This window comes from Rhincodon typus, chromosome 33 (genome assembly GCF_021869965.1).
Source record: "Rhincodon typus isolate 14 chromosome 33, sRhiTyp1.1, whole genome shotgun sequence".
Taxonomy (NCBI): Eukaryota; Metazoa; Chordata; class Chondrichthyes; order Orectolobiformes; family Rhincodontidae; genus Rhincodon; species Rhincodon typus.
The window spans coordinates 1,930,548-1,944,919 of record NC_063364.1 but is presented as its reverse complement, the minus strand read 5'-3'; the positions used below and the strand labels follow the sequence as shown (position 1 = coordinate 1,944,919).

Here is a 14,372-nt window from a genome sequence, read left to right as displayed (position 1 = left end):
AATATTACCCTTCCCCAATTCATTTTTATATGAACAGAGAGAGACAGTTTGATGTCAAACGAGGGAGCTGTTTATTATATTAAATTCATGCATTTTTTATCCAAGGAAAGTAAGTAAAATAAATGCCGCTACTTCTCAAAAGCTACTTCAACAGCCATTCTTCCTCCTTGGTTTCCATTCTCTTTTCACCACAACCGCTCTTAACCAGATTCCAGATGTAGTTTCTGCCTTCAATATTTGCTAAGGACCCAGAGACACTAATCTTCACCCCCCAGTTAAGAAGAACCTTATTCCAAATTCTGAGAGAATTTACCTCTGCCTGATTATGTTTGCTGATTTGAAGAGCAACAGAGGTATTTTCTTCACTATTCAAAGCATTTTAAGAAAACATTCAATAAGCTTAAATAATAAAAGGTGCCTTTTCCACATTTTCTATTAATTCAAAAGTGAAGCCTCCGTAGCTCTATATTGAACATGTTAAATTGAAACAAAAGATCACAGTCGCTTTGGTACAAGGCAAGACAAAATCAACACTTCTTCTGTTAATGACTGAAATAGTAGTTATAACATGAAAATTAACAAATAATTATGTATGATAGTGTAATTGTTATGGTACTGAACTTAAAACCTAGAGGTTTGAGTTCAAATGTAATTATGGCTGATTTAGAATTGAATGCAATAAAGCAGTAATTTATTATCATGTTGATGGCTGCAAGTGATATTCTTGCCTCTTCCACACCTATGGAAACCTTTTTAAAAACATGCATAATTTGTAGAGATTTCATTTGTCTCTACTGGTAACATATCACCATGATACTGGTGCACATAAAATTAATTCCACACGTGGGTGGAAAAAATTAGAGGGGATTTCATTGACATGAAAAACTCTATTTCTGATCAATTGATACCATCGTCTCTCTCTGTTTCAGCATGAGTTGGCGATAAGGTTATTCCAAGCCTTATAATCCTATTTGACCCTGTGTGCTCCCCAAATTCTCTTCTTCACAAAGACCGGCTAGTCACACTGCTATATCACTCATTTATTCCCTATCTCGGCCTATTTTGCTATTAAAACCTTCATTCCTGCTTGTTACATTGATTCATCGATTTCAATGCACAACTTACAACTGTCACAAAACCCATCCCGTTCACTAAAGTTCATCAGCAAATTAAATCGAAGTCTCATTACTTCTACATGAGACTTCAAACCTACAGCAATGTGATTAACACTTAACCATCCTCTGGATAATTTTTAGATAATTAATACTGGCCCACATCCCACGAACAAATTTTAAAAATTAGTGTTTTTAACAGCTAATATATGTATTGATAGGACAATGAGTGTGTCTGCTTTCCACAGCAGATGCACTCCTTCATCAAATAAATGTTTGAGGATGATGGTCATTTCAGTCTTCAAAAAGCATTGTTTCTTGTTTTTCAGGGAAATGTAATGGTTGCAGAATGTGGTGCCCCTAAAACACTCAGAGAAGTATCATGCAATGAAAGGGAAGTTGATTTACTGAAAAACTATCATTTCAGCCTCAAAATGTTAACTATGTTTCTTTCCCCATATATGCTGCCAGACTGGCTGAATTTCTCTCGCATTTTCTATGTTTGTTTCTGATTTCCAGCATCCATAATATTTTGTAGAGTCATAGACTTGTATAACACGGCAACAGACCCTTCGGTCCTACTCATCCAAACCGACCAGATATCCTAAATTAATCTGGTCCCATTTGCCAGCGTTTGACCCATATCCCTTGAAACCCTTCATACATCCACCCATAAATGTCGTAATTGTACCAGCCTCCACCACCTACTTTAACTAAATTGACTTTCTCAGTTTGGTAAAGCAGCACGACCCCCACACAGTAGCAGGAGTTTGAAGGATGGTCTGTGATACGTTTAGCAGCTTTGTCACAGGATTGCACATTTTATTTAGAAAATAAACCATTTAGCTGTTTTTTTACAACCTGAAGGAAAGTTGAAACTGTGCAGTCATTTAATAGTTATACAAGAGCATGTAATTTCACAAGAAGCTAGATTTTGATACTTTGTGGAACATGCAACATCTGATATCTTTGCGGAAAAAAAATCATAAGTGGTGAGTTTGCATTGGTTGTAAGTGTTAGCTTGTTACTAAGGCTGAGAAGAAAGATCAGTTGGGAACAGATCTGCAAAAATTACCAGCGACAAGTAAATCCACACTCTCTTTCTAACTGGAATAGAAACAACATTCAAAATACTTTGCAAAAAGAAAGAACACTCCTAATTCAAGTCAAGACCCAAGTCTAACTGACCAGCCACCAAAGTGATGTTCGTTGCATTTGATCATGTGATATCATTGACAAAAACCAAAAAAGGACTGTGACAAAAGTCATCTCAATCCAGGCCTATTGACTTGGGCTTTTATTAACTGACTTTGTGCCTCTTTTTGCCTATATTTTCCACAATACTCCTGAAGAGACTAAATAAAAACCAAAAGAACTGTGGATGCTGTAAATCAGGAACAAAAACAGAAGTTGCTGGAAATGCTCAGCAGGTCTAGCAGCATTTGTGAAGAAAAAATCAGAGTTAATGTTTCGGGTTAGGGTTCTGAGGAAGGGTCACTGGACACGAAACGTTAACACTGATTTTTTCTTCACAGATGCTGCCAGACCTGCTGAGCTTTTCCAACAATTTCTGTTTTTGCTCCTGAAGAGACCGTTCTTCTCACTCATTTATCCATCCTGTATCACAGAATCATACAGCACGGAAACAGACCCTTCGGTCAAACTCATTTGTGCCATCCAGACATCCTAATCTGACCTTGTCCCATTTGCCAGCTTTTGGCCCATAATTCTTTCAAACCTTCCTATTCATTTACCCATCCAGATACCTTTTAAATGTTGTAATTGTACCCACCACCACCACTTCATGTGGCAGCACATTCCATACACTCACCACCCTCTACATGAAAAAGTTACGCCTCAGGTCCTTTTTAAATCTTTCCCCTCTTACCTTATGCCTATGCCCTCTAGTTTTGGGTTCTCCTACCCTAGGAAAAAGGCCTTGGCTATTCATCCTATCCATGCCCTAATGATTTTATAAACCTCTATAAGGTCACCCCTCAACCTCCACCACTCCAGGGAAAAAAGCCCCAGCCTATTCAGCCTCTCCCTATAACTCAAACACTTCAGTCCCAGCAACATCCTTGTAAATCTTTTCTGTGCCCTCTCAAGTTTCACAACATCCTTCCTATAAAAGGGCTACCAGAGTTGTACGCAGTGTTCTAAAAACGGCCTTACCAATGTCCTGTACAGCCACAACATGACATCCTAACTCCTATACTCAATGCTCTGACCAATGTAGGCAAGCGTGCCAAACAGCTTCTTCACCACCCTGTCTACGTGTAATTCCATTTTCAAGGAACTACGTGCCTGAACCTCAAGGTCTCTTTCTTTGGCAACACTCCCCAGGGGCCACCATTAACTGTACAAGTCCTACCCTGGTTTGTTGTACCAACGTGCAACACCTCACATTTATCTAAATTAAACTCCACCTGCCACTCCTTGTGAAAACTCATCAGGTTTACCAATGTATTTTAGGGAAGGAAATTACTGTCCTTTCCTCGCCTCTCACTAAACGTCATGCGATTGATTTGCAAAGGGCAGTCATTCAGCTGCATCTAATAGCAACTAGAGATGGACAACAAATATTGGCCCAACTAGTGATACCCACAACCCAAGAATGAATCAAAGAAGAAAAACAGCAAAGATGCTAAATGCATCTGTTTACACTGAAGATACAAGAAATTTCCCAGAAATAGACGATTCAGCCCATCAAGTCTGCTCTGTCATTCAATGCCTTCTCCCATAATCCTTTATTCTCTTACTGATTAAAAATCTGCCTATCTCAGCCTTGAATAATATGATCTAGCCTCTATTGTCCTCTATAGTAAAGAATTTCACAGATTCTGTACACTCAGAGAGGGAATTCCTCTTCATCTATGTTTTAAATATAGCGCCCTTATTCTGAGATACCGCTCTCTGGTCCTAGACTCTCTCACAAGCGAGAAAAAAAACCTTTTCACATCTACCCTGTCAAATCCTCTAATTGTCTTGTACATTTCAATAAGGTTACCTCTCATTTTTCTAAATTCTAACAAGTACAGGTCCAACCTACTCAACCTTTCCTCATAAGACTGTCCTTCCATACCTGATATCAGCCTAGTGAACCTTCTCTGGACTGCCTCCAGCACTAGCATATTTTTCCTTAGTCAAGGGGCTCAAAACTATTCACGGCATTCCAGTTGTGGTCTGACTAGTGTTTTATACAGTTTTAGCAAAGCCTCTCTACTTTGACAGTGAATTCTAGTTCACTACTCCCAATAGATCCTTGACAGCATTTCCTTAAATGACAGTGCAGACTTGGTAACCTAGCACCCAGAGCAGGCTATTCATGTAGCTACTTGGTGACAAGATAAGAGCCAAGGTCTGAGCACAGCACCCATTGTCAAATATGCATCAGGTGTTTTTGAGATGGTTACCAATCGCTACAATGCCTCAAAGACATGAAACCGGATGGATCACCTTGCATTGACCTGGACAACAGCAGACACAGCCCCTGTTTACCGTGCAAAATCCTCCATACTAACATCTGGGGACTAGTGTCAAAATTGGGAGAGCTGTCTCACAGACTAGACAAGCAACAGCCTGACATTGTCTCTAAGATATGATTCTGTGAGTATGACTATGTCTTAGACACCACCATCACCGTCCCTGGACATGTTCTGTTCCACCGGCAGGACAGACCAGCAGAGGTGGCAGCACAGTGCTATACAGGGAGTTGCCCTGGGAGTCCTCAACATTGACTCTGGGCCTCATGAGGTCTCATGGCTTCATGTTAAACTTCGGCAAGGAAACCTCCTGCTAATTACTACGTACCATCCTCCCTCGGTTGATGAATCAGGACTCCATGTTGAACAAAACTCAGAAGAATTACTGAGGATGGCAAAGGCACAAAATGTACTCAGGGTGGGGGATTTCAATGTCCATCACCAAGAGTGGCTCAGAAGCAGTACCACTGATCGAATTGGTCAGGTCCTAAAGGACACAGCAGCTAGACTCGGTCTGCGACAGGTGGTGTGTGAAGCAACAAGAGGGAGAAACATACTTTAGCTCATCTTCACCAATCTGCTGACTGCAGATGCATCTGTCCATGATTACCGTACAGTCCTTGTGGAGACAAAGCCCACCTTCACGTTGAGAATAACCTCCATCATGCTGTGTGGCACTATCACCATGCTAAATAGGACAGACATTGAATAGATCTAGCAACTCAAGACTGGGCATCCAGGTGGTGATCTGGGCCTTCAACAGCAGCAGAATTGTACTCCGGTATAAACTACAACCTCATGGCTCAGCATATCCCCCACTCAACCATTACCATCAAGCCAGGGGATCAAACCTGTTTCAATGGAGAGTGCAGGAGGACAAGCCAGGAGCAGCACCAGGCACAACTGAAAATGTGGCGTCAACCTGGTGACGCTATCAAACAGGACTACTTGCACGCCAAACAGCATAAGCAGCAAATGATAGAAAGAGCTAAGTGATCCCACAACCAACAGATCAGATCTAAGCCAAGTGGATGATCCATCTTAGCCTCCTCCAGTGGTCTCCAGCAACATAGATACCAGTCTCCAGCCAATTCAAATCACTCTACATGATATCAAGAAACAGTTGGAGACAGTGGATACTACAAAGGCAACTTTCCGGCAATAGTACTGAAAGCCTGTACTCCAGAACTTGCCACTCCCCTAGCCAAGATGTACTAGTATAGTTACAACACTGGTCTACCAGACAATGCAGAAAATTACACAGGTATGTCTGTACATAAAAAGCCAGACAAATCCAACCTGGCCAATTACCGCTCCGTCAGTCTACTTTCAATTATCAGTAAAGTGATGGAAGGTGTCATCTACACTGCTAACAAGCAGCACCTGCTCAGAAATAACCTGCTCAGTGATGCTCAGTTTGGGTTCCACTAGGGCCACCCAGCTCCTGACTTCATTACAGCCTTGGCTCAAATGTGGGCAAACTGAACTGAATTCCAGAGGTGAGGTGAAAGTGACAGCCCTTGACATCAAGGCTGCATTCAACCAAGTGTGGCATCAAGGAACCCTCGCAAAACTGGAATCAGGGGAAAACACTCCACTGATTGCAGTCATATCTGGCGCATAGAAGATGGTCTTGGTTGTTGCAGGTCAGTCATCTTAGCTAGAGTTCCCCAGTCTAGGCCCAACCATCTTCAGCTGCTTCATTAAAGACTTTCCCTCCATCATAAAATCAGAAGTGGAGATATTTGCCAATAATTGCTCAATGTTCAGCACCATTCGTGACTCCTCAGATACTGAAGGAATCTATATTCAAATGCAATGAGATCTGGACAATATACAGGCTTGGGCTGACAAGTGGCAAGTAACATTTGTGCCACACAAATACCAGGCTATGACCATCACCAATAAGAGACAATCTAAACAACGCCCCTCGGTATTCATTGATGTTATCACCACTGAAACCCCCTCTATCGACATCCTGGGGGTTATCATTAACCAGAAACTCAATTAGACTTGCCACATAGAGTCATAGAGTTGTAAAGCATGGAAACAGGCCCTTCGGTCCAACTCGTCCATGCCAACCATATATCCTAAATTAATCGAGTTCCATTTGCCAGCATTTGGCCCATATCCCTCTAAACCTTTCCTAGTCATATACTCATACAGATGCCCTTTAACTGTTGTAATTGTACCAGTCTTCACCACTTCCTTTGGCAGCTCATTCCATACACGCACCACCCTCTGTGAGAATAAGTTGCCTCTTAGATCCCTTTTAAATCTTCCCCTCTCACCTTAAACCTATGCCCTCTAGATTTGGACTCCCCCACCCCCAGGGAAAATACCTTGTCTATTTAGCCTATCCATGCCTCTCATGATTTTATAAACCTCTATAAGGTCACCCCTCAACCTCCAACGCTCCAGGGAAAATAGCCCCAGCCTAACCTCTATTTTCTACCTTTGAGCCAGTTCTGTATCCAAATGGCTAATTCTCCCTGTATTCCATGTAATCTAACCTTGCTAACCAGTCTACCATGAGAAACCTTGTTGAACGCCTTACTGAAGAACATATAGATCACGTCCACCAATCAGCCCTCATCAATCTTCTTCGTTACTTCTTCAAAAAACTCAATCAAGTTAGTGAGAGATGATTTCCCATGCACAAAACTATGTTGACTATCCCTAAACAGTCCTTGCCTTTCCAAATACATATAAATCCTGTCCCTCCAAACAACTTGCCCACCACCAATGTCAGGCTCACCAATCTATAGTTCCCTGGTTTTTCCTTACCATCTTTCTTCAATAGTGGCACCATGTTAGCCAACCTCCAGTCTTCTGGCACCTCACCTGTGGCTATCGATGAAATAAATATCTCAGCAAGGGGTCCAGTAATCTCTTCCCTAGCTTCCTACAAAGTTCTAGGGTACACTTGATCAGGTCCCGGGGGTTTATCCACCTTTATGCATTTTAAGATGTCCAGCACCTCCTTCTCTGTAATATGGACATTTTTCAACATGTTGCTATTTATTTCCCCACTTTCTACATCTTCCATATCCTTCTCCACAGTAAACACTGATGCAAAATACTCGTTTAGTATCTCCTCCATCTCCTGTGATTCACACATAGACGGCCTTGCTGATCTTTACGGAGCCCTATTCTCTCCCTAGTTACTCTTTTGCCCTTAATGTATGTAAAAAATCCCTTTGGACTCTCCTTCACCCTACGTGCCAAAGCTATCTCATGTCCCCTTTGTGCCCTCCTGATTTCCCTCTTCCGTATGCTCCTACTGCCTTTATAGTCTAAGGATTCACTCGATCTCTGCTGTCTATACCTGACATATGCTTCCCCCTAATTCTTGACCAAAACCTTAATTTCTCTAGTCATCCAGCATTTCCTACACCTACCAGCCTTGCCCTAACAGGAACATACTGTCTCTGGAGCCTCGTTATCTCAGTTTTGAAAGCTTCCCATTTTCCAGTCGTCCTTTTACCTGCAAACATCCGACCCCAATCAACTTTTGAAAGTTCTAGCCTAATACCGTCAAAATTGGCCTTCCTCCAATTTAGAAGTTTACTTTTAGATCTGGTCTATCCTTTCCCATCACTATTTTAAAACTAATCGAATTATGATCACTGATCCAAAAGTGCTCCCCTACTGACACCTCAGTCACCTGCCCTGCCTTATTTCTCAACAATAGGTCAAGTTTTGCGCCTTCTCTTGTAGGTCCACATACCGAATCAGAAAATTCCACATACTGAATCAGAAAATTCCTCTCCATCCAAGCCCTTAACACTATGACAGTCCCAATCTATGTTTGGAAAGTTAAAATCCCCTACCATAACCACCCTACTATTCTCGCAGATAACTGAGATCTCCTTACAAAATTGTTTCTCAATTTCCTGCTGACTATTGAGGGGGGGTCTATAGTACAATCCCAATAAAGTGATCATCCCGTTCTTATTTCTTAGTTCCATCTAAATAATTTCCCTGTACATATTTCCAGGAATATCCTTCTTAAATACAACCGTAATGTTATCCGTAATCAAAAATACCGCTTCTCCTCCTCTCTTGCCCCCCCATTATATCCATCCTATAGCATTCATACCCTGGAACATTAAGCTGCTAGTCCTGTTCACCCTGAGCCACATCTGTGTAATTGCTATGATATCCCAGTCTCATCTTCCCAAACATGCCCTGAGTTCATTTGCCTTACCTGTTAGGCCTCTTGCATTGAAATAAATGAAGTTTAATTTATCAACCCTACCTCATTTGTTCCTGTCTGCGCTGACTATTTGACTTGCTCTTTTTCCCAACTGTACCAGTCACAGACTGATCTCTTTCCTCACAGTCTCCCTGGGTATCCCCAACCAACTAACCCACCAACCCACCAACCCACCAACACACGCCCCACCCCCCACCACCCATTCCACTACCCTACCCCTCGTTACATTTGAGCCAGTGTCGGTACCAGAACCTGGCTGCCAGTACTACATTCCCCTGAGATTCCAACATTGTCTACATTTTCCAAAACAGCACATTTGTTTGAGATGGGGATAGCCACAGGATATCCCACACAACCTACTTCCCTCTCCTAACTTTCCTGGAGGTAACCTATCTACCTGACTGTATCTACAGTTTTTCTCCCTTTCTACATCTGCCATTCATCACACCCTCTAACTTCTTTAAATTCCTCATTGCGTCTAACTGCCGCTCAAACCAATCCAAGTGAGCCAATAGGATTTGCAATCAAACATACTTCCTGCAGACATGATCATCGGTAACTTGAAATTCTCCCTAATCTCCCACATCCAACAGGAAGAGCACACCACTCTACTAAAGGCCACCTTTGCACCTTAATAATCTACAAACCCAGCAAATAGTACAGACTTACTGCTCTAAAAAAACAATGCTCCAGGCTACTTGGTACTTATTTATTATATTTTTAAAATTTAATCAAAAGACAGATCTCAATAAAACATATAATTAAAAAAGAATCCACTCTACTCGCTATTGTAGATTTACAAAACTAAAACAGTAAGGTTACATGTAAAAACTATCCACTTAGCTGTTCCCCTGTTATGAGCTCTCCCATGCAGGTTTCTCCAAGGTCAGCTGTGAACTTCACTGTTTGTTAATTTTTCTCAGATGAACTCAAATTTCCAGAGATACTTGAAATCAAACAGCAGAGGCAGCAGCTATGCAGATCACTACTAGGTCTTACAGCAGTGTAGGTTCCTTTCTCCATTTGAATCACTTCCCATGAGGGTCCCTACCTTTGTTTCTCTTCCTCCCTTTTAAAGTGTCGTTGTTTTGATCTTTTTTTCTCAAAGTTCCAAAACAATGCAGCGGCTTATAAAACAGTAATTACTGCTCCTAAAATTCGAGGAAATCAGCTCCAACACTGAAAATACCTAAAAAAATGAGCAGCTCTTACAGCCACAATTTTTTTCCTGCTCTCCATCTTGGATTACCCAAACACAGGGGCTTAGACAGACAGCAATTTACATGGACTTTACTAAGGCGTTTGATAAAGTCCCTTTTGGTACAAAAACTAAAATCACATGGGATTCAGTGTGGGCTGGCTTGATAGATACAAAACTGGCTTGGTCACAGAAGACAGTGTAGAGGCGGAAGGGTATTTTTCAGAATGGAGACCGGTAACTAGTGGTGTTCCACAGGGATCAGTCTTAGGCGCTCTGTTGTTTGGATTATATGTAAATGATCTGGAGGAAAGTGATTAATAAGTTTGCTGATGACATGAAGATTGGTGGAGTTGCTGATTGTGCCAACAACTGTGAAAGGATACAACAGGATATAGACAGATTGGTGACTTGGGCACATAAATGGCAGATGGAGTTCAGACCAGACAAATGTGAGGTGATGCATTTTGGATGATCAAATTTAGGTGCGAATTATACTGTAAATGGCAGAACTCTTGAGAACACTAATATACAGATAGATCTGGGCATGCAGGTCCACAGTTCGTTAAAAGTGGCAACACAGGTGGCCAAGGTGATTAAGAAGGCATATGGTATGCTTGCCTTCATCCGCCGGCGCATGGAGTACAAAAGTTGGCAAAACATGTTGCAGCTGTATAAAACTCTTGTTAGGCCACATTTGGAGTATTGTGTGCAGTTTTGGTCGCCACATTACCAGAAGGACATGGAAGTTTTGGAGAAAGTGCAGAGAAGGTTCACCAGGATGTTGCCCGGTCTCGAGGCCAGTGGCTATGAGGAAAGGTTAAAAAGACTAGGATTGTTTTCACTGGAAAGATGGTGGCTGAGAGGAGACCTGATAGAGGTCTACAAACTTATGAGAGGCATAGATAGGGTGGATCGTCAGAGGCTTTTTCCCCAGAGTTGAAGTTTCAATTACAAGGGGGCACAGGTTCAAGATGAGAGGGCAAAAGTTTAAGGGAGATGTGCAAGGAACGTTTTTCACGCAGACAGCAGTGGGAGCCTGGAATACACTGCCAGAGGAGGTGGTGGTAGCAGGCACGTTGGCGACATTTAAGAGGTATCTGGGTGGTTACATGAATAGGGAGAGAATAGAGGGATATGGACCAAATGAGGGCAGAAGGTTTGTTTTTTAGTTTAGTCAGAGTATACTGATCGGCACAAGCTTGGAGGGCCAGAGGGCCTGTTCCTGTGCTGCTTTGTTCTTTTGTTTGTTCACAGTGGCTACAAGAGCAGGTCAGAGGTTAGGAATACTACAGAGAGTAACTTGCCTCCTGACTCCCAAAAGCCTGTCCATCATCTACAAGGCACAGATCAGGATCTGATGGAATACTCCCCACTTGCCTGAATGAGTGTAGCTCCAACAACACTCTAGAATCTTGACATCAACCAGGACAAAGCAGCCCACTTTGTCAGTAGTGTATACTATCTATAAAATGCACTGCAGAAATTCTCCAAACCACAACCATTTTCATCTAGAAGGACAAGGGCAGGAGATACATGGGAACACCACCATCTTCAAGTTCTCCTCCAAGCCACTCACTATCCTGACTTGGAAGTAGATCATTATTCCTTCACTGTCATTGATTCAACATCCTGGAATTCCCTCCATAATCGCACTGTGGGTCAACCCACAGCAGATGCACTGCAGTGTTTCAAGAAGGGGTAGCTAGGCACAGGCAATAAATGCTTACCAGCCAGTGACGCCCACATCCCACAAATGAACGAAAAAAAACTCCACAGAAAATCCTTGATATCTGCAGACATTCAATCCATTAATTTGAGCTGGAATCCAATAAAAGACACAGATGAAAGCTCAGTATTAAACCACTACCATCCTAACTCATTATCACAAGTTGAATTTCTATACACTATCCAGGCTGAAGCGGCATCTGCAAATCTCCACCCCACAAGTGGAATCTCAAATCATAGTTTGCATTCTGGTCATAATGGCAATTCTCCCCCTGCTAGTTAGCCCACTCATATACTCTTTCATCTGGACAAGCCTTTGAGTAACTGTCAGCAGTTATCTCAGCAGGAGGAGGCATATATGTTCAGTCGTGTTCAGTGATCAGTATTGTGAACTCGGACTAATAACCTTTCTCCCCTCTCCACTCTGGTACAATGACATCAACAAAATACCACTTGCAACTTCCTGGAGATCAACAGCTCCAGAGACAGTTGAAGATCTGGGTGGTACAACAGGTCACTTGACTTGCTGCCAAACTCACTCATTTTCATGCTTAGCTCCTTTTATGCTGCAACCAGCTTGTCTTCAGACTGGCACCAGATACTAACACACCCAACCACCACCACATTGCCAAACCCAAATGATGGTCCTAATATTACAGCATCAGACAGTTATTTTCCACTTTTGCACTTCTAACTTGGGGTTAAATTCTCCATTACCCCCACCTCTGACAGTATAAGATGTACCGCAAAAATATCTTAATGACTGGCTGATTTTATAATGCACAAAAAGTAGTATAAATTTAAATAAGCATAGAACATGAATATAAACAAATATAAGCAAGTACACAAGTGATTTTTCTTCTTTGTAATTAGTTTTATAGGAAATGATTAGAAAGATCTTAATCAGAGCACAGAAAATTAAATCCAAAATAATCTGGTCATTTATTATCTGGAACTAAACATAAAAAAAACCTTTCCCAAGCGAGTTTGACAATCCGCTTTCTCCTAGTACCCTTCAGGGAAATAAACCAGCCATCTTTGGCTTATACATGTTTCCACTTCTACTTTCACGTTGACCCTATATGTCTCTGAGCAACTGGGGATGTTCAGGTTGTCTATATCACAAGAATAAATTTTAAAAAACTAGTCAGAAAGACTTATATTTATAAATGATTGTCTTCTTCTTCCCAGAATTTATACCATGATTTGATAGGAAATTGATAATTTGAGGTAATTTCCCAAAAGCATCCCACTGATTTTATCCTTTCCTGAGTCGATGAAGCATTGCATTGTCCAATGGAATGACTGGGATACTTGGAGCATATTCCATGTGTAACAAAAGCTATTTTAAATTATTCTATGTTCTGGAATTCCTTTCCTCCATCTCTCATGCCTCCTTTAAGATGCTACTTGGGACCTGTACTTTGACGAGCTATTGGTTCCCTGTCTCGATGTCTTATTTGATTCAGTATTAAATTTGATCTGAAAAGTCATGGGATGTACCCTAGGAAATTTTTACTATGTTGGAGGCAATAGAGACAAAGAAATCTGCTTCAATTATCTGATAGTATAAGTATCAGAAGCATACTTACATAGTTTTGGGTAAAAGCCACTGGAAGATTGTCAGGAAGAACATTTTTTTAAAACACTGAGTGGTTCCAAACCTAGAATGCACTGCCCACTGGATGGAGGAAGTGGAGATGAAGCTTGATTTCAAAAGGAAATTGCATGGACATTGCAGGGAAATGGCTATGAGTATACAGAAGGGTGTTACTCTACAGACAGCCAACACTGACTCACTGAGCTGAATGGCCTTTGTCAGTGCCTTAAAGACTGCGTATAAATGTTCATTATTAATACGATGCATTCAGTTCTCTTTCAGCATATTAGCTTCCTGCTCAGTTTCTCACAAATGTGATAATGGGCACGGTTCTAGTCAGAATGCAAGAATCTGTGTGGAGTTTAATGTTAATATATGCAATGTTTAAACAGTTTAGACATCCACAAGTTTTGCACAATGACTTACAACCTGACGGTGATAATAACGTTGTTATTCAATCCCAAAGCACTGGATTTGACAACCAAAAGAACACAGAACAGTTATATGTGAGAAAGAAACTACAGAAGTACCTTGTGACAAACACAGCAGCATCCACAGCTGGAAAGTCATCTTTCCCACCAGGAACATGGTTATTCCCCAGATATTTTGCTCCAAATTCCTTGTGCTGCCAACGACAGAAACTTTCCAGTGACCGTTCTCCATGATGGCCAATCAATAGCTCCTCCTAAAAAAAATTTCCAAAATATATTATGCAAAAGCAGAAAATCCAAAAGTAATGACTGTAAAATAGAAAGTGATCTTAGGCTTTTACAAATAAATTTGCTATAAATCTCTACACCTCATGAATTGGTTGCTTGCTGTCACTGTAGTTTGATGTGTGTACATTAAAAATTTGGACTCATGCTGTGTGAAATTGTTTGGTCATTCAAGAAGAATTAAAAACATGTTTGTTGATTAGAAGACTGAGATTTTCTAATTAAATTAGTGTACAAAATAACTCAAACTGATCTCTCAGCATTCTGAATACTGACAAGTCAGGTGCCCTGGTCTGTTGTGATGGATGAAATCC

The 14,372-nt window shown here is 41.3% G+C and overlaps 1 protein-coding gene across 1 annotated transcript in view; it reads right to left on the bottom strand.

The window, feature by feature from the left end:
* Positions 1-14,372, bottom strand: part of adamts17 (ADAM metallopeptidase with thrombospondin type 1 motif, 17) — a 401,456-nt gene that overhangs the window by 352,359 nt on the left and 34,725 nt on the right. Inside the window, exon 4 of the mRNA XM_048615713.1 lies at positions 13,873-14,027. Within this exon, the coding sequence (XP_048471670.1) occupies positions 13,873-14,027 (155 nt within the window). The remainder of the gene's footprint in view (positions 1-13,872; positions 14,028-14,372) is intronic.